Source organism: Acomys russatus, chromosome 4 (assembly GCF_903995435.1).
Source record: "Acomys russatus chromosome 4, mAcoRus1.1, whole genome shotgun sequence".
Taxonomy (NCBI): domain Eukaryota; kingdom Metazoa; phylum Chordata; class Mammalia; order Rodentia; family Muridae; genus Acomys; species Acomys russatus.
The window spans coordinates 6,482,004-6,507,950 of NC_067140.1; the positions used below are offsets into that span (position 1 = coordinate 6,482,004).

At 54.2% G+C, this 25,947-nt stretch overlaps 1 protein-coding gene across 1 annotated transcript in view; it reads right to left on the reverse strand.

The window, feature by feature from the left end:
• The window catches only part of Soga1 (suppressor of glucose, autophagy associated 1), a 67,907-nt gene extending 44,035 nt beyond the window's left edge, over positions 1-23,872 (reverse strand). The window contains exons 1-2 of the mRNA XM_051143661.1: positions 22,938-23,872; positions 4,440-4,664 (exon numbers count right to left, since the gene is read on the reverse strand). Coding sequence (XP_050999618.1) covers positions 4,440-4,664; positions 22,938-23,618 — 906 coding nt within the window. The 5' untranslated portion in view covers positions 23,619-23,872. The remainder of the gene's footprint in view (positions 1-4,439; positions 4,665-22,937) is intronic.
• Between the last annotated feature and the right edge of the window lie 2,075 nt (positions 23,873-25,947).

A 25,947-nucleotide genomic window follows, 5' to 3' on the forward strand; every position in this document is an offset into this window, starting at 1 on the left:
TCACAGAGGTTGTATTTATTTCACAGTTCCTTGACCTACTTTTGATTGTGTTAAAATATTTAAGAACCAACCACACTGAGCCTTTCACAGGCACAAATTCAAGGAACTCTCCAGAAAAAGATTCTTTTTTTTTTTAAGGTTGTGCTGGGAACAAACCTTGGACTTGTGTGTGCACTAGGGAAGCACTCTCCCACTCAGCTATATCTCCTGCCATACAAGAAAAACGCTTTTCTCCCCAGGCTAGCCTTGAGCTTGCTACTAGCCAGGGCTGACCTTGAACTTCTCATCCTCCTGCCTCTGCCTCCCAAGTGCTGGGCACGTGCAACCTTGTAGAGTCTAGGCAGTGCTGAAGACCAACTCCAGGGCTCCACGCCCACTAGGCAAGCACTGCCAGCTGACCTACAGCTACAGCCCCAGCCACAAAAGCATTTTTTAAAATGTGCATTGGTAAACAGGGTGTGGTGGTGCATGCCTGTAATCCCAGCACTCGGGAGGCAGAGGCAGGTGGATCTCTGTGAGTCTGAGGCCAGCCTGTGGTCTACAAAGTGTGTCTAGGATAGCAAAGGCTACACAGAGAAAGCCTGTTTTTAAAAAAAAAAAAAAAATCTAAATGTGCATTGGTGTTTTGCCTGCTTGTATGTCTGTGTGAGGGCATTGGATCCCCTGGAACTGTTACAGACAGTTGTGAGCTGCCATGTAGGCGTTGGGGCTTGAACCCAGGTCCTCTGGAAGAGCAGGGGTGTTCTTAACCACTGTACCATTTTTCCAGCCCCTTGAGGATTTTTTTGTTTGCTTGTTTGTTTGTTTTTTGGTTTTTCCGAGACAGGGTCTCTCTGTGTAGCCTTGGTTGTCCTGGACTTGCTTTGTAGACCAGGCTGGTCTTGAACTCACAGAGATCTGCCTGCCTCTGCCGCCCCAAGTGCTGGGATTATAGGTGTGTGCCACCGTGGATGGCCACAAAAGCATTTTTAATGCATTGCCATGGTTACTGCTTTTTCTCTTTACATTGGTTTTGTCCACCTTGGCCCAGGCTTGTGGCTACAGTTCCCAATTTGGGACTATTAGGTCACCCAGGAACCCTGTCCTCACTGACATTCTATCCATCCATCCATTGATTTATTCATTCACTCATCTTGCCCTGGCACTGGGTGGGGGTGGGGGTGGGGGGGTGGGAGGGTGGACCACATAGTCCAAGGCTTTGTCTATCTAGATTCATTCACATCTGTGTCCCAAAAGCAGTTCAGGGCCCAGCACACACTAAATGCCTAATAACTGTTTGTTGTATGAACAAATGAATCAGGGCCCAGCACAAGGAAAGGGAGAAGATGAAGTGGCCGGTTGAATGTTCCCTAGCAGGGCAGAGGATGCTCCATCCACTGCCCCTGCCCCACTATCCAAAGAGGCCAAGGGTCCTCTCCCAAGCATGCTTCCATTGGGGTAGGAGGTGCCCTGTCTCCACCAGGGCCCCCACCTGGGAAACCCATCTGGTCCCTCCTACTCCATGGTTCCCCTGACCCCATCTTCTCCCCAGTCCAGGGACACATGGTAAGAAAGCTCGCCTCTCCTGGGAAGCTGCAGAATAGCTGACAGACGAGCCCACAAGCTCGGAATTGTGCCCTGCCTTGCAGCCTCCATGAGGGTCAGGGAGCAAAGGACAGCACTGCCACCAGACTGGACATTAGGAACTAGGGACTGACCCTGCTTCCTTTTCCAGCTTACCAATGTCCCCAGGGCCCTGGACCCTTAGTTACAGAATCAGTCATCTCCACCACAGGCTATTGCATACACTTTTCTCACCCTCGGGCCATATTTTATTAGCACTCTGAATGCCAGAAAGGAAAGGGCAGTTGCCCAAGGTCACACGACTAGGAAGGTACCAAGCATGGGTCAACTCTAAAGATGATGCTATAGAGGGCAAGCTACAAACAATGGACTGTCAAAGTCCCAACATGGCTTACTACGTCCAAAGAGCCTGAAGGACCCCGTGTGCCTGTCTCATTGAGCCCCACAGGTATACCCCAAAGGAAGACGCAGAAAGACCAAGAGAGGGGAGGCAGCTGCAGCATCAGGACACAGGGCAAATGCCTGATGCACAAATAAATGTGCTCAGCCATGAGGTCACTGTTTACAGTGTCGCCCCAGGTCCCTGCCAAGGGTCAGCAGCCACGGATGGGCCCCAGATCCTGGGTACATCAGCCTCTGGGCTCTGCGCCTCAGATTACAGTATTTCCTGAAAGAGATAGATGGGAACTCCCAGCAGCACCCCAAGACCAGGCAGCATCCTGACTGGAGCCCTCGCAAAAAGAAAAAAAAAAAAATCACATGATGGTAGTGTCCCCCCATATGACACAGAAGGGAACTGAGGCTCTGAGAAGAAATGACGCAGGTCACCCAGGACACAGAGCATCCTTATCTAAGGATGAGGTACATCCTTAAAAGCAGAGGGATTGCAGAGTCCACCCCAGGCATGACTCCCCCGCCGCCCATCATGTGTTCAGTTGACTGGTGCCACACCTATCACACAGCATTCTTTTGTAACTTCATTTTATATTCATAAAAGTCTCTATATGGAACTAAACTTATCTCCATGTCCCACGGGGGAGGGGGGGTTGCATCAGAGACCTGAAGCAGCCTTCCCATGCCCACACAGCCACAAAGTGGCAGCACCATCCTCATGCTAGACAGTGTCCTGCTGAGGAGATCTTGTGAACTGTGTGGACCAGCAAAAAGTTAAAGAGCCTGGGGGGAGGGGGGCTGGAATCTCACAGGCGCCCAATAAAACCACTGGAGCTCTAAAGCCCTGCCGGCCGGAGGCCAAGGAGCCCGCTGAGCAAGAAGAAACCCTAGGCATACCCCTCCCAACCCCTCTCCACCTAGTTCCCTCAGCCTGCCTAGGGAAAGCCAGGGAAGTCAGCTTTCTAAGGACCTCCATACTTGACACAAACATTCCCAGAGCACCGGGCGAAGGGTGAGGAGAAAGCTGTGGCCAGCTCAGGCGGACCCAAAGCATGAGCTCAGCGGCCGCGGCTGCAGTGGGGGGGGGGGGGGGGGGGGCGCGCGGAGGGGGGGCGCAGAGGCACGAAGATGCTGATTGGCTAGTTCAAATCCCAACAGAAGGGGCCCTACTCCTGGAGGACTGAGCCCCACCCCTCACCCCACGGCAGCTGCTCTGGCCACGCCCACCAGCCTGCTACCCCGCCTTTTCTTTCATCTCCATCTGCTTATCCAGGGGCCCTCCCAGAAATCCTCAAAGACCCGAGCCCAAAGGCAGTTTCGCCCAAGCTTCTCCGCCCACTTTCCTTGCTGTTTCCTACCAATGAGGGAACTGGAGCGTTGTTTTTATCGTAGTATTTTGTTGTTTTGTTTTGTTTAAATAACAGGATCTCGCTGAGCAGCCAAGAAAACTGGTCTCACACAGGTAGCCAGGTCTGATGGAGCCGCAGCCTTCCTAAATAAACACTGGGACGAACAGTCGCTTTATGAGTGGCTTGCAGGACTGGATTCTTGCCTTCCAGCGCGAGTGTGTGTGCGCGCGCGCGCGCGCGTGCACACGGATGGCTCAGCACCTGTCTGCCCTCAGGGGCCCTTGGGAATCCTAGACCGTGCTTGGTATGTGCCCTCTTCTCTCTTGGGCCTCAGTGCAAGAGGTCACCTGTGGAACTCTGTCCTGTCACAGTACCTCTCTGCTCACATAGGGCTGCGTTCTGAGAGCAGACGGCTGCCTCAGGATCCCCACGTTTCGGATCCTCCCCACCTGTCTGAGAGGGGGCCACCATACTTGCTCCTGAGGCAGAGGAGCAGCAGGGTCCAGCAGTGAGGTCTGGGAGGTGGGTGAGCCTGACTTCTGCCACCCACATAAGAGAGCCCTTGACCCCAATAGCCTCATCCCTCCATCCCTCCGTTAAGCCCCAGCACTCTCATCCAGAAAACTGATGCGATGCTTATAGCTGGTCACTGTCATCCCCTCTGGTGTCTTAGCTGGTGCTTCAATAGCCTGAACTAGATGTTCTTACACCCACTTTCCAGATGAAGAAATTGAAACATAGGTGACTTGCTCAAAAATCACAAAACCCAGGAATACTGGAGCCCAGCTCTGAACCAGCGGCAGTCCTTCCATCTCTCAGTAGGATAAGAAAGCTGTGAAACCAAGCAGCTAGGGGTTATTCAGAGGCCAAAGCCATGCATGAAGCAGCCACACAAGAAACAGCCTCAGGGGGGGCTCTTGTCATTTCATTTTGGGATCTCCCATTTGGAGGACCAGCTGATCCACCAGGGGTCCCCACTTTGCAGATGGAGAAACTGAGGCCCAGAGAGGCAGGAGGATAACTTGCTCAAGGCAAGCAGTAAGCCACAGGGCTAACCTGGATCCCCAATGGGGAGTTTATGATCCAACCACCCAACAAGGGCACTATAAAGGTTAGCAGAGACCCCAGACTGACCTTGACATCCTGCTCCAGACCACGGATGAGTTCGTCATCTACCTGGCCTGTCTGGGCAGCTCGGAGGCTGCGGCGCTCAGCTTTACGCAGTCGGTACTGCAGGATGCGACAGGTCTTGCTGGCTTGGTCCAGCTGCTGCCGCAGCTCCTGCAGCTGGTACACGTCTTCCTCCATGTAGACATCCCGCATCTCCAGCATCTCAGCCCGCAGCTCCTCGATCTCGTCCTGCAGGAAAAAAAAAAAAAATGGTCAGCTCCCCAGATCCCATGGCAGTGGCCAGGATGCCTGAATGCTGGCCACACCTGGCAAGCAGACCTAAAAGGCCTCCTGGGGGTTACAGGCTGAATGACAACACCTAAAGACAGCCACAGCTGAACTCCCAGGACTGTAAATAGATGCCTTCCATGGCGAAGGGGGCTTTGCAGATGAGACAAAGATAAGGGACGCTGGACAGGAGCATTATCCTGGACTACCTGGGTGGGCCCTGAGAGGGAGGCTAGTGGGAGTGAGCAATGGGAGGAGGACATAGAGGGGAGACAGACAGGCTCGGCAGGTGGAGAAAGGCCACCAGGCGAGGAATATAGGCAGCCTCCACAAGCATGACACTCCCACGAACGGGGAATGCCAAGGAGAGGACTCTGTCCTACAGTCCTCGTCGGACATGCAACCTGACAGGACTTGAGTTTCAGACTGTAAACCTGGAAGATAAGCTACAGTTACCCCAATCCTAATCGCAGCCCCCCCCCAAGTCATTCGCCATATATATACACTGAGTCTTCCTCATGGCTCTACTGGGAAGTGGTGGCCATTTTTAGGAGATAAGGGCACCACATCACTGGAGGGCGCCCTTGAAGGGTTATCAGTACTCTGTTCCCTCCCTCCTCACTTCCTGGACCCCAGGCACTCTCTCTCCCCACCATGGCGGCAGTTCTGTGTCACAGCAGGCACAAAATGACCTCGAACCGAGGCCCCCAAAAGCACGAGGCAAAATACAAAAGGCAACTTCCCTCCTTGTTGGTTGTCTCTGGTGTTCTGTCACAGTGATGGCAGAGAGCGAACGTGTTACACAAGCAATAGGAAACACACACCAGGGACGCGCTCAACAAACACAGCTGCCACTGCGCTGCACACAGAACCAGGGAAGGATGTTGGTGAACGGCCTCAGCTGCACCTTCTTCCCCAAGCCTCGTTAGGAAAAGACAGCAAGCAAAAAAAAAAAAAAAAAGCAAAAAACAAAACAACAACAACAACAAAATCAGATACTATTAAGTGTGGTGGAGGCAAAAAGGAAAAAACAAAAAACTAATGATGCAGCAATGTGAGAAACATGGCAGTGAGAGGGGAGGTGCTGGGTTAGGGGACATGACCAAGGAGGCCATCTCTAAAGAAGGGACATTTAAGCCAAGGCGAGAAGCAACATCCAGAAGAGCTCTGGCAAGAGGGAACAGTGGGCAAAGGCTCAGAGGTAGGAAAGAACCCAATGTATCAAGATACACCAAGAGGCGGTGGTGGCGCATGCCTTTAATCCCAGCACTTGGGAGGCAGAGGCAGGTGGATCGCTGTGAGTTCGAGGCCAGCCTGGTCCACACAGTAAGTTCCAGGACAGTCAGGGTTACATAGTGGGGCCTTGTCTCCAGGAGACCAGGGGGTGGGGGCTGGGGGGGGGGGAATACACCAAGGGGAGAGGTAATTTGTGTAAAAGTGCTGGCCACCAAGCCTAGTGGCCTGAATTGGATCCCTGTGTCCCACATGGTAGAGGAGACAACAGGAGGAAACCAACTTCCGTAAGCTGCCCTCTGACCTCCTCATGTGTTCTGTGGCACACACATATACAAATATACAAATATAACTTTAAAATTATTTTTGTTGCAGGGTGGTGATGGCGCATACCTTTAATCCCAGCACTTGGAAAGCAGATGCAGGCAGATCTCTGAGTTCGAGGCCAGCCTGGTCTACCTAGTGAGTTCCAGGACACCGGAGGCTACACAAAGAAACCTTGTCTCACATATATACAAAGTTGTCTAATCAAAATTATATTTGTTTAATAATGGTGCACATCTTTCATTCAGCACTTGAAAAGAGGCAGACAGAGAGGCAGGATCTCAATGATTTCCAGGCCAGCCAAGGCTGAAAAAATATTTTGTTTTGTTTGCTTTCAGTTAAGTTAAAAGATAGAGCAAAAGTCAGGCCTGGGGGATATGAAATTAGAAAGATCATGATGTCAAAGCTAGCCTCAGCTATGTGGGAACCCAAACAAAGAAAACCAACAACCAAACCAAAACAACCAAGGCTGGGAAATAGAGGGGTCAGCCATACAGGGCTTGGAAGGCCTTGCTTGAGTTTAAGTGGAAGATCTTAGAGGTGACCTCACTCAGGAAGGCCAGCTGCTGCCACCTCTGTCACAGCTCCTCAGCTCATCTGAAACTCTATTTAACAGTTGGTCTCTCCCAGTGAGGAGCCTGAAGGTCGCCCTACCTGCCTGCCCCTAATACTCAGCACCTATTTAGTTAGCTTCCTGCAGACTCCCAACCAGTAGTAACTGGATGAATAAAAGCATGCCTGATTGGGGCTGGAGAGATGGCTCAGAGGTTAAGAGCACCAACTGCTCTTCCAAAGGCCATGAGTTCAATCCCCAGCAACCACAGGGTGACTCACAACCATCTATAATGAGATCTGGTGTCCTCTTCTGGCTTGCAGGCAGGATATTGTATACATAATAAATAAAGAAAATATTTAAAAAAAAAAAAAAAGCATGCCTGATGAAGCTAACAGAACAAGACTCCTCGCTGCGAAGGCTGGCAAGTGACTACCAGACACTTCGCTGAGGGGCATGTGGATGCCTCACAGAAAAAACCACATAATTATGTCTCATAACAAATATGGGAACCGAGTCACAAACATGAATAATACCTACTGTTAGCTTAAACAAGATTGCACAGAAGGGAAACTGAGTCATCAGGGATGAGGCCTTGACAAAGGTACTCCTCCCCTTCCCAGGAGAAGCACTCAAGGTTAGTACCCATAGAAGCAGCGAGGCAGGCAGGAACAGAAAGGCCACCTGAAGAGGTGACTAGATCTGGAGGGCTGGAGTCCCCAAAAGAAGATGGAGATGAAAGGGAGGGATGAAAGGGAGGGGTGTGGGGGTGGAGTCTCCTCTGCTCCCCACACCAAGGACCTGCATGGTCTGGAAAAGGGAGCATAAAGGCCTTTCCTCACACGGGACCAGCACAGGCTGTGTCCAGACTGCAGTGGGTGCAGATTGTGGCCTGGCCACTGTGGCTCCCTGTGGGGAGTCGGGCAAGTGGCCTTTTGGATTGATGGAGCCATGTTATCCAGGCCCCCGGGGTCCTCACATCCATATGCCTGAAAGGAAGATGGAAGTGACAAATTGGAGGCTCCAACGCCCCCACGTATGTATGTGCTGTTCCCCTCTACCGCCAACTAATCCCTGTATCACTACTCGCCATGCCAGATTGTGTCCTAACGGTGTATTCACCAGCAACCCCAAAGTGGGTGACACCCTATCCCAAGGTACACGGAGTCACCACCCCACACACCATGCCAAATGGGCAGACCAGAAGTGGAAGGGGAGGAAGTGGGCCAGTCAGCCAGCACACCAGCGAGAGAAATGAGGAAGTGAGGCGCCCAGGCACCAGTTCAGCTGACAAGAGAAGGGGGCAGGAAGGAAGGGGCAGGAAGCGAACGCAGACAGCTACATCCATACGGCCCAGGCTGCAGGGGCCCATATTCAAATCCAGCCTTGCCAGCCGTGAGATGCTCACGCAGTCCTCTTGTCATTCTCACAGAACACCGTGACTGGAGGATGTGGGGAGGTCTAAGTGACTCTCTCGGTCAGAATGAGACAGGGGGGAAACACAGGCCACACGCAAGCTCAAGCTGCCGAGACTTGGTAACAGATGGATAGCACTCAGGTCACAGTAGTGACATGCCTCCATATTTAGTTTTTAAGTAACTGGCTTTTATGAAAGTAGTACACAGTCAAACAGGAAGTTTTAAAAAATACAAACGCACCGGCCACAATTTCTCTACCTGGTACTGAACTACAGTGGCCCCCAGGGTGGCATGGCCCACCGGTAGGGTTTGCCTAACACGCTCAGGGGTGTAGTTGTACGTCAGTACCCCCCCCCAAAAATGGGACCATGTTACAAACCCTTGTATTCCTAACCCGACCTACTGAGTCAGAAACTTTGAGGGTTCCTTGGTGATTCCAAGGCAAGAAATCTCCTTCTCGTTCTCGTCCCCACAGAAGACAAGAGTCCCATCTCACAGTACAAGCTCCTGGCCCTGGGCCTGACACAGGCGTCTAGTGAAGAAATGAGCGAATGACTTGTCTCCCCAGCAGCTGTCTCTCAGGGGAACTGCCTTCACCACAGTGCAGGCTGTTGTGGACATGCCAGCTCTGTATCTGAGAGACTTTGGGGATGGTGGTAAGCGGGGAGGGGGCGGAGGGGGGGGGGGACTGAGGCCTCTGAGGGCTTGCCCCAGCTGCGGGCAAAACACCCACCAGCCCCTCCTGGCACGGCCCCATGGGAGGCTTGAGTCGACAAAGGCAAGCTTGTGGCTCACACTGTAGAGCTGCTTAGGCAGAGACTCTGGGTGTCTGGGCCCGGGGTGGGGGCAGAGAAAGGAGGTGCTGGGCCTGGGGAAAGGCCCCAGGAGCACAGGGCCCTGCTTGACTGCAGATGCTCCTTGTCCACACCCGGCCCAGGGATCTTCCGGGCACCGAGGCCCTGAAGTCAGGGTTTCGCCTTGGGAGGTTCTGGTTGGCGAGAGCTGAAACACAGGCCTCTTGGCTTCTTCACAGACAGTCCAGAGGCCCCACAGAGATGCCACCTCTTGAACTCCTCTATAAGACGTCGGGAATGAGGGGTCAAACTCAGAACAAGGCTCTGCAGTGTCCCCTTCCCAACATGAGGCCACTTGGAATCTCCTTCTCTATCTTGGGTGTAAAAGGCTACACTGTGTAGTGCCCACCGTGGAGTCTGGGGAACCCCAATTCCCAACCCCACAAGCCAAAGGCCACCCTGAAATGAACTGGATCAAGATTCCCTAGGTTGTATCAAGCCTACAGAAGCCAAGGAAAGGCATCGTGTATCCCTCCGAGCCCTGATTTCAGGCCACCCTCTTTCCCTTGATGCTTAACCCGACTGAACATCTAAGCCCAGGCTGCAAACAGGGGGGAGGGGGGGTTGTCCCTTTTCAAAGTTTGTTGTTGTTGTTGTTTGTTTATTTTGTTTTTGTTTTTGGCTGTGACTGGAAGGCAATGCCCATTGATTAGAGGAAATCTGGAAGGTAGGAAAAAAAAAGTGGGTGGCTCATTCCACTGGCCTCAGGCCCAAGCTTCTGACCCTTGACTCCTTGCCATGGCCTAGTCTGTTCCCTATCTATCTTGCACCTGCAGCCAGATACGCTAGGACTAACCGACCGCCTGGCCACGGAGGCTCAGGGACACAGGCTCATGCCTGCACGCTGACAGCCAGTCCTCTTTCCAAGCCTGTGGGAGGCATTGAAAATGTTCCCATTTTGCAGAGGAGGCATCTGAGGCTCAGAAGTTTCCCAGAGCTGCCCAAACTAGGGAGAGGTGAAGCTGGATTCCACACAAGGCAAGTGGCCCTAGGCCAGGGCATGCTAACTGCATTCTTCCAGCTTTGCTCAGGCCATTCGCTATGCTCTATTGGCCTTTACCAGGCTAACTCCCAACTCTCTTTCCACAATATCCCTCCCTCCCTCCCTCCCTCTCTCCCTCCTTCCCTAATCTGACTCTGAACAGCAGGCTCCAATGTAAGGTTGTGTTAGTTTTCCCTCACTTTTCTTCCTCTAACTGTCTGAGGAAAGGTAAGACAGGGTAAGGCTGGCTCTGACCCATGCCTGGTCCCCAAGGGCAGGTATGAAGCAAAGAGTAAGGCTATTGGCCTCCCTGGTCTCTTTCCATAGCCTGGAGCCTTCTGTCCCTTTTCCCACAGATCTAGTGCTATGTGAAAGGAGAGACAAGAGTCCAGGCTTATCCCTGCGCCACCACAGGAGGATGGCAAGGTCTGCCTGCCCAGGGAACTGCCTGCTTCCCACACATTTCCTACATGTCAAGTGCCTCTCTGTCCACACAGTGATGCGAGATGGCTGCCGGCAGGAAGTGACCTTGCACAGATGGCCGGTTCCTAGGACTCCTGGGAGATTGGCCTGGAAGGGTCTCAAGGTTCAGGACCCAACGTGAACTCACAATGCTACTAATAATAGGCTCACAGAGTGGCACAGGACCACACAGTTTACACAGACATTCTTGGTGAATCATCTCATGAGTCCTTGCAGAAAGCACTGGGTAAGGCAAGCCAGGAGCCCAATCTACAGAGAGAGCTGTGTGCGTCACAGGGAGGGTGGGCTCTGCAGAGCCTACCTAGACAGGCAAGAGCCCTGGAGACAACGCTTCCCTCAGGACGGCTTCTGTGTCACTATTCCTCAGTCACATCTTCACTTTCACTCACCCCTATAAATTAGCATCCCCTTCCATCGAGGACTCGGAGAACAGAGTGCCATTACGGCAGAAGCATCCAAGAATCAGACACCGAAGAAATCACTAAGAAATCATATCCTGTAATGATTGTTGTGAGCTGGGCGTGGTGGCGCATGCATTTAAGCCTAGCACTCAGGAGGCAGAGGCAGGCTGATCGCTGTGAGTTCGAGGCCAGCCTCATCTACAAAGCGAGTCCACGACAGCCAAGGCTAACACAGAGAGACCTTGTCTCCAAAACTAAACCAAAACAAACAAACAAACAAACAAACAAACAAAAAGACTGTTGCCGGGCGGTGGTGGCGCACGCTTTTAATCCCAGCACTCGGGAGGCAGAGGCAGGCGGATCGCTGTGAGTTTGAGGCCAGCCTGGTCTACAAAGTAAGTCCAGGATAGCCAAGGCTACACAGAGAAACCCTATCTCGGAAAAAAAAAAAAAAAAAAGATTGTTGCAAAAATAACAAAATGCTGTTTCTGCTCATCAGTACCTTGAACTTAGAACTGTTATCAAAGCAGCACGTGGCTCTATCACAGTTGGACCATACTTTAACAACAGTTTCGATCTAGCTGGCTTCCTTGTATTTGGTGCTTACACTGAAAGACATTATGCTAAGAGTCCCAGCAGAGGCTTAATGGGGTCCATGCATAGACTACAGTGCCAGAGCCTCTGATCTCTACAAAGCCTGGGAGGGAGAAACAGCGCCAGGGAGTCGGCTCCATGGACAAAGCGTCTGCTGTACAAGCACAAGGACGTGAGTTCAAATCCCCAGCACCTGTGAAAGCCAGGCATGGAGAGAGACAGATCCCTGGAACCCTGACTCCAAGTTCAGGGAAAGAGTCTGTGACACCCACGTACGTGTCAGATGGCTGACTGTGCGATGAGAACCAGGCGTGGAATGAGTTTGCCAGTTTCCTTCCTTGTACCGGAGTGCAAGCTATGTGCATGATGGATTTGGCCTGTTTGTAGACACACAGCCACTCGTAGGCACGCAGCAGGTGGCAGTGGGTAGCCTGATCCCAGAGACAGCCCCACCCCACCCTTAAGAGACAGAGAAGGAGTGAAGGGGACATGAGGTTCCTGAAGACAAGAGGCTAATAGGTGGTGATCCTCCACTCTCTCCCACCCAAGAACAGATCCCACGGCCTGGATGGAAACCTGGGGACCGCATTTGAGATCCCAGCTAAGCCAAGGTGGGGTTAGAAGCTGAGAGCTGACAGCCTCGCCCAGTGAGAACCTGTGGACTCTGCACACCCGGGCCTCCTGCTCCGTCCTCAAAACACCGACTACCTCTGGCACATCCCTTTGTTTGAATAATTAGTGGGTGCCTACAGTAGGCCTGGTGACCAGACCTAGGTTGAAATGATCAGATTTAATGCTTGTCATGGTCACCCTTCATCCCCAGTAAGCTGCTCTCAGTTTAGTACAAGGCATGCAGTGGCTTGCCTTCCTGCCTTCCTACCTTCCTTCCTTTCTTCCTTCCCTCGTTTTTCCAGTGAACTCAGACCCTTGCACACGTTAGCACTTGTTCTGTATGTACCCCAGCCCCTAAAGAATGATTTATTTTTGCTTTTTGTTTTGAGACAGGGTTTCTCTGTGTAGCTTTCACTGTCCTGGACTCACTTTATAGAGCAAGCTGGCCTGGAACTCACAGAGATCCGCCTGCCTTTGCCTCCCAAGTGCTAGGATTACACCCAGAAAGGATGGTGGTTTTTTTTTTTTTTTTTTTAATGCTTGAAATGTGATTAAAACTGCTTAAATGTTCCCCATTTTAAACCCTCCAATACTTATTAAAACCTGAGGGCAGCCTACATGTCTCCTGACTGGCAAACAGCTAAGCTGTGACCCCTACAACCGCTCCACATAAGAGAACACCAACAACAGCAGAGGGAGAGGGTTCTGGAAGCTTGTAGGAGCCGGTGCTCAGGCTCCATGAGGGAAGCTGGCCACAGTAGAGGCCGTGGTTTGCCATATATGTAAAATTCTGTACGGGCAAGGTGATAGGACAGAGGACAGACCAATGGGAGTGGGAGGGCTTTGACTATAGAGGACATTTGCGTGAACAGTAAATTCTTTTATTTATATATATATATATTTGTTCCCCCCCTTTTTGGTTGCTGAGGATTAAACTCCAATGTCTCCCACATGTTAAATCCAGACTCTGACTCTGAGCTTTACTCCTAGTCTTTAGGTTCAATCCATACACAGTAAAGTGATTTTTTTTTTTAATGTGGAGCCTATGAGATGGTCCAGTGAATAAAGATCCTTATCACTAAGCTTGACTGACCTCCACACGCATGCCCGCACCCACACACTAACAGACAGAAAGGTAGGTAGACAGGCAGGTAGATAGTTTTTAAGAAGAAATAAAAATTTTAACGTACCTAGTTTATAGGCCTTAGTCTATATCTTGACAGGAGGTAATAATTATAGAGACTGCATAATTTTGTCAAAACTTAATTTTAAACTGACAAAATACAAAAAACAAAACAAAGCAAAACAAGCTCTCTTTCATCAGACTCAGAACAAAGCTATCCCAGGAGAGCGGAGCACAGGCTCCATCAGGCCTGACCCCACTCACTTCTCACCTCCACGCTCCTCTGCTACCCCTCACATGGGCCGCACTCCAGCCACCTGAATGTCCCCCAGCAGCAGACATCACCTGTCCTGTCACAGCTCTCAGCCTGTGGCACCTCCTGCAAAGCCTCGCAGCCTTCTCTTTCCTTCATGCTGCCTGTCGCAGGCCTATTTGTGACATTCATTTTACTCATTTGTCTGCCTGACTGTGGAAGACCCATTTCTGTCACTAGAGAGACACACATGACAGGGCTTGCTTTAGCACACATAGATGGGCCCAAGGAATGCCTCTGAGTGAACAGGCTAACGGGAAGACCACCATCTCACTACGCAGCTGCAGCAAATTGTCTTTAGACTCTGAGGCTAATGTACAGGGAGGTTTCAATTCCCAGCAGTGTCACCAGGCCACAGCCATGACAGATTCCAAATCTTACCCAGATGTATCACTTCCTTCCCAGGTCTCAAGGGCCCAACCGGCCAATGAGCAAGCAGACTCAGGAATGGACAGGGAAATTGAGCCTATACATGGGACAGAAACTTCACCCACATTAACCTGCTCTACAAAGCACCAGGGGCTCTGCCTTGCCCATCTCCTCCCAAACCATTTGGCTACCATCATCCTCCCCTGGGCCAAGGCCCAGGATGCCTATCCATCTGCCACCCTGGCTCTAGGCAACTTGTCACCCTCCCTGGCCTACCCCAGCTCAAAAAGAGCTGACCAGCAGTGGCCACAGGGACAGTAGGCCAACCCCACCCAAAAGGCCAGAAAAGCCATCTGTTGTCCCTCCTCCTTCTCCCCAGGACTCTGACAAGGCTCCAGATGAGATCATTGCACTTGAACCCTAGGAAGAGGACTGCAGAAAGCTCCACTTCCCTCTCAGCCCGAATGCAAACACTCCGGCGGGGAGGGCGGTGGCCACTGCCAAGGAAGGGAACCCAGAGGCTCCACCGTTCACAGAGCGGGCAGTGAGCTAGAGAGGGAGCTCAACTCAGCTTAGCCTCTTCAAGCAAAGGTTTGGGGGAGTCAGGGCCAAGGTTCCTAGAAGGAGGTCACACCCAGCCAGGTATCAGTGGGTCACAAGATCTCAATGGCCCTGTTCTGTTGGCACTGAGGATGTGTGATCCTGGAGATCTGCGTGGTCCCACTTCTCTGGGACCTGCCTCTCTCTCCAACACCATAGAGAGCAGACAGATGGAGCAAGCCAGGCTCATGCCAACAATACAGTCTCTCCCTACACCCCCAGAAGGCAAGAAGCCTGAAATCAGAGGGGTCGGCTTAGGCTCATTTTAAGGCTTAGAAACTGGACAGTCTCTGTAATGGGACAACAAAAGTTAACAACAGCTAGCATTTCCAAGGGTTTGGCATGTGCCAGACACCAGGTGGACACCAGAAACCTTTATCTCTTTCTCAGTGGTGACCCTTTGTGACAGATTTTATTCTTACCTTCCCACCTCACAAGGAAGTGAATGGAGGGAGGTTAAGGAAGAGAGAAGTCTCCACAGCTGGTGAGGTGGTCTCCAGGCCTGGCACAGGAGGTATGTTCCATCAGGAAGAGCTCCCGTGTGTGTGTGTGTGTGTGTGTGTGTGTGTGTGTGTGTGTGTGTGTGTGTGTGTGTGTGTGTGTAAGCTAGGAAGATACCCACAGACTGCCTACTGCCCACCAAGGTCATATCTGTCTTGCCGCTGCACTATTCAAAGCCTGGAGCAATGCCTCGAGGCCCTGTGAGCTGGGGCCCAGTCAGGGCGCATGACACACTGTCTCTCCTGTCCTGTCCGAGTGCACAGGAAGGAAAGCAACTTTGGATCAGGATTTGTTGACAACAGCCCCCAGCCTCTGGGCTTCAGCCAAGTTTGTAACAGAAGAGAGCAGGGAGTTGAAGATTTAAGCATCAAAGGAGAGCCACACAAGCCTCGGCCCCTCTTGCCACTTACAGGCAATGTGGCCAGCAAGCTCCTCAGCCTTCCTGGGCTGCAGTTTAGGCCCGGGTAGAAAGAACGGGGCTGAACACTCTGGAAGGTCCATGCTGCCATGCAGGACACCAGAAGTGGCTGCTGTGAAGCCAGAAATTACTGGTTACCAATCCAGTCACTGTGGGATGAATGCCTCACCAAGAAGTCCCCACAACGCTCCCGGCTACCCAGCACAGGAAACCTAGCCTGGAACAGTCCCCAGGCGCTGCTCCAAATGAACTCACGGAAAGGGGTGGGGGAAATGGACCGGGTGATGCAACGGCAGTGACGGCATGGGGGAGTCTGCGTGGAAAGGCTGTGGGGTTGTGATTGAAAGGCAGGCCCACGGAGGAGTAACCAGGCACAGTCTGGTGCTATTAAACAGTCCAGAGTCCAGCAGGCTCAGGCAGTTGAGGAATCATACACTTTCCCCCCAAGCCATCTTTATTTTCATCTGTGGCCCAGACAGAAGACTCTACCACTATCAAGGAATGAGGGTGGGTGGGGGCAAGGAGTGGTCCTCCACCAGTAAGCAAGCATCACGAGGTTGCAAGTGAGGCACAGGTTTTGGCCATCGGGGGAAGAGTGACTTAGGATAAGCGAGCTGCAAGGCGAAATGTGTCTTTAGGTACCCACAATGCAACTGGCTCCACACACCTCCCAGACAGATAGGCACAGCCAGAGAGAGGGGTAACCTGCAACCCAGGACCCAAGGCTCTTCAGGGGTCAGACCAGAGCCTGCGATGGCTGAAGGGTAAAACTGACAACCAGGCTGAGTGATAAACTGCTCAGGGAGGGGCTCCTGTCTTCATGGCAATGGTGCAGGACTTGTTATAGAGCTGAGGCCCCAGGAAGGGAGAGCACAGAGAGGAAAGTGCAGGCCCAGGGTTGCAGCCCAGACCTGTTCGTCCCAGATCCCCTGCTGCCAGTACACTTGCTGGAGACAAGGGACAGACAACAGCTTCTACCTCCTCGGACTCCCGTGCCATCTTGGGGCAGCCAGCAAAGGCAGCCACAGTGCTGATCCCAAGGAGCCCGCCTTCCTGCACCAGAGGGGTGTGTACCGACTGCAAATGATGTCATCTGTTGGAAGAGTGGGGTTGGCCAGTCAGGACTCTGGCAGCAGGCCAGGCCTCTGCCTCGAATTTAGCCAAGCCCTCTTCTGGGGTGTCCATCTGCCACAGAGGCTACCCAGAGCCTGGGGTCCATCCCATCTTCTGTACACGGGATGGTGATGGGCTGCCATGTGCCTGAACTCTTATCTTCCCAAGGATCTGCAAGAAAGGGATTGAAGTCCCACTGTACAGACTGAAAGTCGGAGGCTCCGGGAGGCGGCACCCACAGAAGGAAGAGACAAGGTGAGGGGTGGCCTCAGACCTGGTTCTAAAGATGGACCGTGCCTGTGAGACCTCATAGTCTTTCTTGCCTCCTCCCTCATTGACACCCTGAGACAGGGGCAGGTCTGTGTGCCTGGTGCTAGGGCCACAGGGCCCCTGCCCTGCTACAACCCAACAAGGCCACTTCCCAGTCAGGGGTCTACCGCTCGGGCACCTAGTGCCCCAACCCCGCCCCCTCCACAACTAACACACCCGACTCAACTCTATTCTCCTTTCCTCCCCCTCTTGCTCTGTCTCATCCTGACAGGGCCTCACTCTGTAGTACAGGCTAGCCCTGAATGCCTGCCCCAGCCTCCTGAGTGTTGGGACTATAGGTGAGTATGGCCACACCTGGCTCCAGCCCTCCTTCATAAACCTACCATCCATTTCCAGTGCGGAAGCACAGCCCAGCAATCAGGCACATACATCTACTTAATGCAGCAGGCCCTGTTCCAGACACTAAGCACCAAGACAGCCACTTAGGCAAACCCCCCAGCTGGGACGCCTCCTCCTCCAGGAAGCCCACCTAGATGCACTTGGGTACCTATGCCTCATCTCACTTCTGTGTGTTCCAGGCTAGACATGGGCACCTTCTGTGGCCTCTGTAGCTGCAGCAGATGGGGGGACAGGGTGAACAGGAAATTCCAAAGAGATTAGAAGAGTTACCCTGAGGCGGTGTACCTTCTGTGGCAGGCTTGACCAGCATTTTTTCCCCTTAGTCCCACAGGGCCTGGCTCAGGAGCCTGGGGAACGCTGATGCAGTTTCTCCAGACCCCACCTGCTGCCCTCCTCAGTCAGGCCCCTGGCATCCTAGATCCAGGTGGTTACAAACCCAGTCCTGACTCCACTCACACTCCCAGCAGCATGCTAAGAGGAAGCTTCCAGAACAGCTGGAAACAGTATGGCCACACATAGTAGCTCCAGGGGACATTGACCAAACCAAGACTTCCTGTGCTTATGTGTGTAGGTGAAATGTCACAGTCAGTGTAAGTGGATGTGTGGCGTGTCCTAGGTGCCCTAGTTAGGCAAATGCTATGTCTGACATTTGCATAATCTACCCTTGTGTAGACCATGGGTATGAAGGTTGGATCCATCCTATCTGTGTGAACCTCTTCGTGGGTATCCATCTGAAAGCTGTTGAGCCTCAGGCACATGAGCAAAGGGATGGTAGCTCTCTGAGGAAGAGGCTGCCCAGGTGCCTAGGTAAGCAAAGTGTGACACCTGGCAAGGATGGTAAACGTCTGTTTGTGTGCACACCTTCACATGTATGTGGCCTTCCTATGTCTGAGCGTGTCTCCAGGTTGTGTGTAGGAAGGTGTGCTTCCCAGCCTGGCGTCTCCTGCTGGTATGTGCTGTGTGTGGTAGTGTGTGGCAGGAAAGGTCTGTTGACACAGCTCTGTATACCACTTTCCATGGGGATCCGAGCAAACCTGCCTGGAGGCTGGCTTTTGGAAGCATAGAGCCTGAGTGAGTCACTGAACTTATACACCAGCCAGGCATGAGTAGCTGCGGCTCTCTGGGCTTGAGCTCTGAATAAGTATACACACGTTTATGTGTACAAGGTTGTGTCTGGGGACACAGGCCCAGCCCCTCTCAAAGAGCACTGAGCTTTGCGGTCTCCTCGGGCCACAGCAGCTGCCACTCACATTTTCCATCTCAATTTTTCTCCCACTGGAACTGCTCCCACAGCCCCCAAACCCTGTAAGCCAGCCAGAAGCTGCAACTCAGGGCAGGGACCAGGGGACTTTGCTGACATGGTGACAGGCTGGGTCCCTCCTCCTGTACCTCCTAGGAGCTTTGAAGAACAGTCTGAGCCCTGAGACACCCATCAGAGGGAGGAGGGAAGAAAGGGAAGTTAGAATGACCAGGTTAGCACATTTACTAAGCAATGGACAAGCACCCTCACAATAAAGAGGTCCATGACACGCCCAACCCCCATTTTACAGGAGTGATCCCCCTAGAGGCAAGCCCCCACCTACAGGCTTGGGTATCAGTCTTCTATGTTTTTTATTTTGAGACACAGTCTTAGCCTAAGCGGTCCTTGAACTCACTATGTTGCCACGGATTAGGCTTCAACTTCTGGTCCTTCGGCCGCTGCCTCCTGAATGCCAGAATTACAGGCATATGGCAGGGTGCCTGGCTTATGCCGGTCGAGGGATGGAACCCAGGGCTCCATGCATGCTGGGTAAAGACTCTCTCCCAACTGAGCTTACTCACCATTTGCTGCCTACAGATCTTAGTGTGGCACTGGCCCGTAGGATTCCTCTCACCAACTTCTGCCCAAGACCAGGCATGTCAGTAGCAACCAAAAGCTCAATCTCGCTGGCCACGTGGCAGAAGGAACAGGACCAAGATAGAACAGCAGGGTTTGAGGGTGGGCGTATGACAGAATCCTGGAGCCTCCACTTGCCCGTCTATACAGTGGCAACCGCCAGTCAACGAGGGGCTTTCTCCGGGCCCTCATGAGTGGCATCTATGACTCACAGCTGGAACCCCTAGGTAGGGTGCCTTGACTCCCCACTGCCTACCTGTGTGTCGGGAGTGTGATGGTGCCTTTCTGTCCCATCCTGAAGCCGCCTCCAATTTATTAATCCTCCTCGAGGGCTGAGGACACTCACCCTCCTGGCCCCTCCCAGTTCCTCCAAGGATGAGCACACAGACATCCTGTCTGCTCACTGGCTCAGAGGCAAAACAGTTCCTCGCGAGACACAAGGACTTCACTTACAATATGCTTTCTTGGCTATTTACATCTCCCTGACTGCTGAGCGCAATCCTTGGGAACTGTCCAGGCACACCCCATCACCTCTGTTATACGGATTGAAAAAAAACTAATCGAAAACAAAAACAGCTCAGAGAGGCCAGTCACTTGCCCATTGACCACACAGCAAATGGTAGAATCAGGGCTGAAAGCCAGATCTTTGAGCTCTAGTACTCTGAGATGTCACATGGCTCATGGGCAACGGCTGGTGGTCACAGGGGACTTAGACCACTCGGTCAAAGGCAAACACAGCCTGGTTGCTCTACAGCTAAAGTCGTATTTCTGAGTCCTGAAACACCCAGTGGTTAACCTTCAGACACCTTGATTAGAAGGGACCCCAGGTCATCAGACAGCTGTACTATAGCCATCACGAAGACCCCCCCCCTCCCGCCAGGTTGCTCTCCAGAGATCACAACCAGCACTCAGGACCCTATGCACAACGCTACCCACAAATCCTAGGCCTGTATCCAGGGCTCTCTCTGAATAGTTCCAAGTGACACCAAGCTCACCACCTTGCCTGAAGAGGCTTGGCCCTCTGGGACCTCCCTAACTTAGGCCCCAGAGCAGGGCTTTTCAAGACAAGGGTTGACAGTTTCCCCCACCCCACCCCCTCCAGCAGCACACACAAGCTAAGAGGTAAAGCGCAACAGAGCCACCCGGAACCCAGGGCATTCCCTTCAACTCATGTGGCAGTCTGCAGTGGACATGGGGGTAGGGTGGGGGTGGGGAGGGTTAGAGTCATCTTCCTTCTTACCCAGTTTCTGTACCTCAGATGCAAAGTGGCCTAGAGAGGCAGGAAACACACGGGAGAATGATTCTCCCTTACTCCCCACCCTGGGGTGCCTGGAGCAGGTCCCCTTCCTGTTCTGGCCACAGTATTAACACCTACAGCAGGAAGCCGCACAGTAGGTGTGCACTCTCAGGGATTCCCCCCCCCCCCATCTCTGTGAGGTCAAGCACTATGGGAAAGAGACCTGCAGAGCAGTGTGGGTACTGCCCCAATGCGCGGCAAGAGTCAACATGGCTCCCTTCCTCACCCAACACTTTCCCAACTTTCCTCAGCCTAGAAGGTTCTAACTACAGCTCCTTAATCTGCTGGCCCCATCGTCTCTCATCTCCTGGCCTCCCCAGAGTCCTCGGCCCCACCTCTATGTGCTCCTGGCACAATCAGCCGTCTCACCCTTATCGCCAGCCACATTGTGGTTTGTTGTGACTACTGCTTCATTCTGGTCTCTCCTAGGCTCTCCCTGGTTCAGTTATACCTCAAAATTTGCTTTAAGCAAACAGTGAGTGAGTGAGTGGATGAATAAACGAATGAACAGGTTCAAGATCAGGAGGAAGATCTCAGCCGGCTCCCTCAGAATCAAGAACGTGACAGATGCTGAAGGAGACCTGTTCTCCATCCCAAGAGCAGCAAGTGATCTCAGCTCCCCCATTTACAGTTTCCTACAGTGCCAAGTGCTCTAGCTATGTGCGCATGTGATCTCTAAAGACGATCTGTGTGTAAACTGTTTGTCTTAAGATGAGAAACCTTAGGTCCAAACATGGTGAGCAATGTGTCCAAGACCACACAGCCAGGAAGCTGCCAATCCAATAGAGGCCCGAAGCTAGGACAACTCAACTACTGAGTGGATGGTAGAAACAGGCTCAGCCTGGCGCCAGAATTGCAATGTCCTCGGGGGCAGGGCGGGGGGGTCCTGGTCTCTAGGAGAACCTGGGCTCAGCCCTCAGCCTCCTGGGGCCATTTTTCCACCTACAAACCTATGGAGGTTTCCAATGGCGATCAGGGTTGTCTGACCACTTTCTGGGAGCACAGGAAGAGGCCCGAGATGGGGGCAGGAAGAAACCAAAGCAAGAGCTCTGAGCTGTCCTCATTTGCTGGAGAGAGGTGCTGAGGTCCAGGTCTGGAGTGAGTAGCTCAGGTCTGGAGTAGCTCAGGTAGGAGCATCCAGGAGGCTGTCTCCATCCTCCCACCCACCACCCTTCTTACCGCTGACTTCAGAAGACTCCACATGCCCACAGAAGCCTGGAATGACTACGGGGAGTGAAGCCTTTCTAACGACTTATATTCCCATTTAACAGAAAAATAAAGCCTGGAAGCCTGGAAGCCTGGAAGCCTGGCCCGGGGAAGGTTCAGGCTGTGAACAGGTGGGAGAAGATCCTTTGTCACACGGACCTGTGTGCTCTAGTGTCCAGGAGTTTATGGAGAACAGGCTGGATAGAGGACACAAAGGCAAGAGCAGCACCCCAACACACTTAAGGAAGAAGAAACCCCCTCAACAGTAGAACCAAGAGGCAGTTAAGACTGCAGGGCAGACGTGTCATTAGAGTGTGTGAGCACCATGGCTCCGGGCCAGGCCACTCTGGGTGCTGTGCCAGGCCATCAACTGTCAAGTGCAGGCAACGCTGCAGCCTCTCCCAGCAGTGGCAGTACAGCCCATGAAGACTTCAGCTTCCCAGCCAAGGTCAAGAAGCCAGGGCAGGGCTGTCCCTATAGCTGCCACCAGCTGCCACCATTGTCATGGACCAGGCAGCCAGTGCATGGGCTGCACCTAGAGGCCCAGGCACAGAAGGGTGTTTCTCCCAGCCAGCTCTCCAAGCCCACACACACACACACAGAGGGAACACTCCAATCCAGGAGGGTACTTTCCCTCTTCCCACAGGGAGCATGGGCAGGGTCTGCCCAAGCCACTCTCAGAAGACAATATCCTGGGATTGAGGAAGTGGCCTCTGAACCAGTTCTCCCACGACATCATCCTCCCAGGCTGTGGGACCGTTAGACTGGGCGGAAGTGGACTCAAGCCAAGGGGATGTTCCCAGATGTCATGCTTTCAAACTGGACCCGCCCCAAAAGGCAGGCAAGGACAGGCCTGCCGGGGAAGCCCTGGGTAAGGACTTAGGATGGTGTTCTGTCTAACTCTGCTTGCCAGAGGATAACCACGGTTTCCCTGGCAGCCAGACACATCAATGTTGGCCCGAGGACAGAAAACCGATGAAGGCCTACTGGCCTGGAGGCGGGGCCCTGGGCAGCTTAAAGCAGAGGTCGGCCCTGGCTGACTATCCCCCACCGCAAACACCCATCTGAGCATTCTGTAAAACAGTTTTTACTGGGGGGCAAGGGGGAGAGGCAGTTTGCACATCTGGGTCCTTTAGGCGATAGCTTATCCAAGATCCACTTTAGGAGAAGAGTGGGAAGAGAAGGTGGGGCACTCTCTCCCTGTTCCTTCAGCATTAAAGTGGCCGCTTCTAGCCCCGGGCCCTGGGCATGTCCTCCCCTGGCCCTGCAACACCCCTTCGCCCCTAGGTCCCCACCTTAAGATAGTCGTTCTCGGAGCGCAGCTCCTCCAGCTCCCGCACCAAGCCGCTAGGTCCACAGTCCAACATCTCCTCGGTGAGGTCGGAGAAGGCGAGCGAAGCGCTGAGTGGCAGGCGGCTGCTGCCCACCGACGATGCGGCCACCGACGGCTCATCCGGGGAGGCAGGCGGCCGTGGAGGCTGCTGCCCGGACGGCGCGGGCTGGGGCGGCTGCCCGGTGCGGGTTCCAGCCGGGCCGCCTGCCGCAGACTCGGCGTCGCTGCTCAGGGCCAGCTCCAGGCCCAGCAGGCGCGCCTCCTCCGACGCGCAGTCCGACACCTCAGAGCTGCTGTCCGTGAGGCTGGGTGGCGGCGGCGGCGGGCGCGGCCCGGGGCCCGGGCGAGGACGTCCCTTGGCGCGGACCCCAGTGCGCACCGCGGCCACCCGCGGCCCCGCACTCCGGGCGCCTGGGGCCACCGCACGCCCCTTCTTGTCCGGCCTCGCCGAGGACGCGGCGCCACAAGCTGCAGCGGCGCCCGGGCCTGTGCCACGGCGGCCCTTGGCCAGAGACCAGCCGGCCACATCCTTGGGCCGGGCTGGCGATGGCGCGCGGTGGCTCTTCTTCCTCTCCGTGGCGGGCGCGGGCGCAGGTGGGGGGACATAGCCCCGCGCCGACGACTCTCCCGTTGGCGCCTCCATCGCGGCCTCCTCGGGTCTCAGCGAGCGGCGCGCATGGCCTGGGAGCGGTCGGCCCGGGTGTCCCTGCGGTGGGTCTCGGATGCGCTCCCGCCGCTCAGGCCGCGACTGAGCTCCGGCCTCCTGCGTCCGGGGACTGCGCTCGGGCCCTGTTCCACGCCGCGCGGCCTCTCCAGCACTCGGTGCTCGCAGCGCGCGGCCCGATCTTCTCCAGGCGCCGCGACTCCGGCTCCGGCTCCGCCCGGTGCCCGCCCCCTCCGCCTCGCCGCGCCCCCGGAGCGCGCCTGGACCCCGGCTGCCGTTTGCTCGGCGATCGCCGCCTCGGACTCCTAGTCCTGCTGAGGCCAGGGCCCCGGCTCCGCCCGGCGCGGCCCGCCCCCCACGCAGCCCCGCCAGCTCCCCGCCCCGCCGCCTCGGCTCGGGGGCGCGCGGCTCGGCGAACAAAAGGCGGACGCGGCGGGAGCAGCGGGGAGGGACGCGGGCGGGGAGCAAGGGAGAGATCCGCGAAGCAACAGCGACCCCCTCGAGGGTCAGGCGGGCCCGAGCAGCCGCGGCCTCGGCTCGCTCCTGCTGCTCCCGACCACCGGCCGCTCCTCTGTGAGCTGGGGGATCGCTCCCAGCCGAGGAGCCTGGGAGCTGGGCGTCACCGTGGGTGCCTCGTGGATGGCAGGAAAGGGGATTCCCCGGCAGAGGCCCCGCGGACCTCAAAGGGCCGGAGCCAGCATCCATGCACACCCAGCACCGCGCCGCGCGCCCCTTGCGGGTGCTGAGCCTGCGCGAACTCCGCCCCCTTTAGCTGGGCATGACAAACGACCCCATCCTATAGCACGATAAACTGAACCAGGACCAGACACGCGGTCGGCTCCTGGTCAGCAGAGGAACCAGGATGAAACCCGTGTCTCAACTCCTCCAGAGTGTGCTGGACTCCTCTGCTCTCATAGGGACCCTGGCGCCCCGCCTGCATTCTGGACTCTGCACAGCCTGGCTGCCCACGAACCCAAGCATAGTCCTATCCCCCCCACCCCAATTTCAAGGTCTTTGCGATTAGCGTCGTCAGGCGGTGCCTTATGGATGCCAAACCGTTGAATGCTTGGGGGCAGGTTCTGGGCCAGATGGAGGCGGGCAAGTGCAGAAGACTGTCTGTCTCCACCCGACAGATTGACTCCAAGGCCTCAGTCTTGGTGGGTGTAGTTTTCTTTTTTCAGGTGCTACTCCCCGGTTAAACAAGTGGATTTCTTGGAGTCCCTGACACCTCCTCCCTCACCTCTGCCCTCTCCTACAGCCCCGTTCTTTGGCTGGCCTGGGAAGGCACTCGTCCTCAGAGAGGCTGCCCAACCCCTTGCCATCCAGGGAGGGGAGCCCTTACACACACACACACACACACACACACACACACACACACACACACACACACACCCCTCTTTTTCCTCCTTTGTCCTTTCTCGATCTGTCCCTTTCTTCCTTTACCCCTCCTTTTCCATGCGTTCCCCTTTCTCTCTTCTCTCTGTCATTTCCTAACCTGACCTACCACACAGCCAGCTGGTACAGGGTCTACTTGTTTTTCTCCTCCCCACCCACCCTCTACGCCGAAGTGCCAGCAGCCCCGCCGTTGCGCCTGCGAGGGTGCTGGGCAGTGATTTGGGAACCTTGGGCTAGAGACCTATGTCCAGGCCTCAGAGTCCAGCCCTGGCCTGGTCTAATGTGCCCATGACAGGTCCTTTAGCTCGACTGACCCTGCTTTTGCAGGCTTGTCACAGTGCTACACAGAAATTGTGTTGTTCTTGAAAAGTGTTGCCCTGTCCTCTGCTTCTGCTTTCCCTCCTACATAGAACGTGGGTTTTGAGGTGTGAGAGGGTATGCATGTGCCTATCCTCAGTGACTTTGTGTGTCCTTTGGGTAGGCTCCATACAGAGCAGGCTCCATATTTCAGGCAAAGACTCTCAGAATTCTACACACACACACACACACCGCTGCCTCTCTCAAGATGGGGGGCTTTACTATGTTGCCCAGGCTGGCCTTGAATTCGTAGGCTTAAGTAATCTTCAGCTTTCCAAACAGGTGGGAGTACAAGAGTCTGTCAAACCTTGTCTCAGAGGGTTCATGAGCTCCTCATGTCTGGTTGCATTTTCCAAAAAGAAGCACATGGATATATATTCCAGTTGTTCCATCATCATCCTCATCATCATCATTATTAATGTCTGTCACACATGCATGTAGGCACAGGTGCACACATGTAAAACAGTGCACGTGTGAAGGTCAGAGACAACTTTCAGGACTTGGTGCTCTCCATCTAACTGATTACTTTTGTCACAGCCATAGGGTCGGCTTCCTG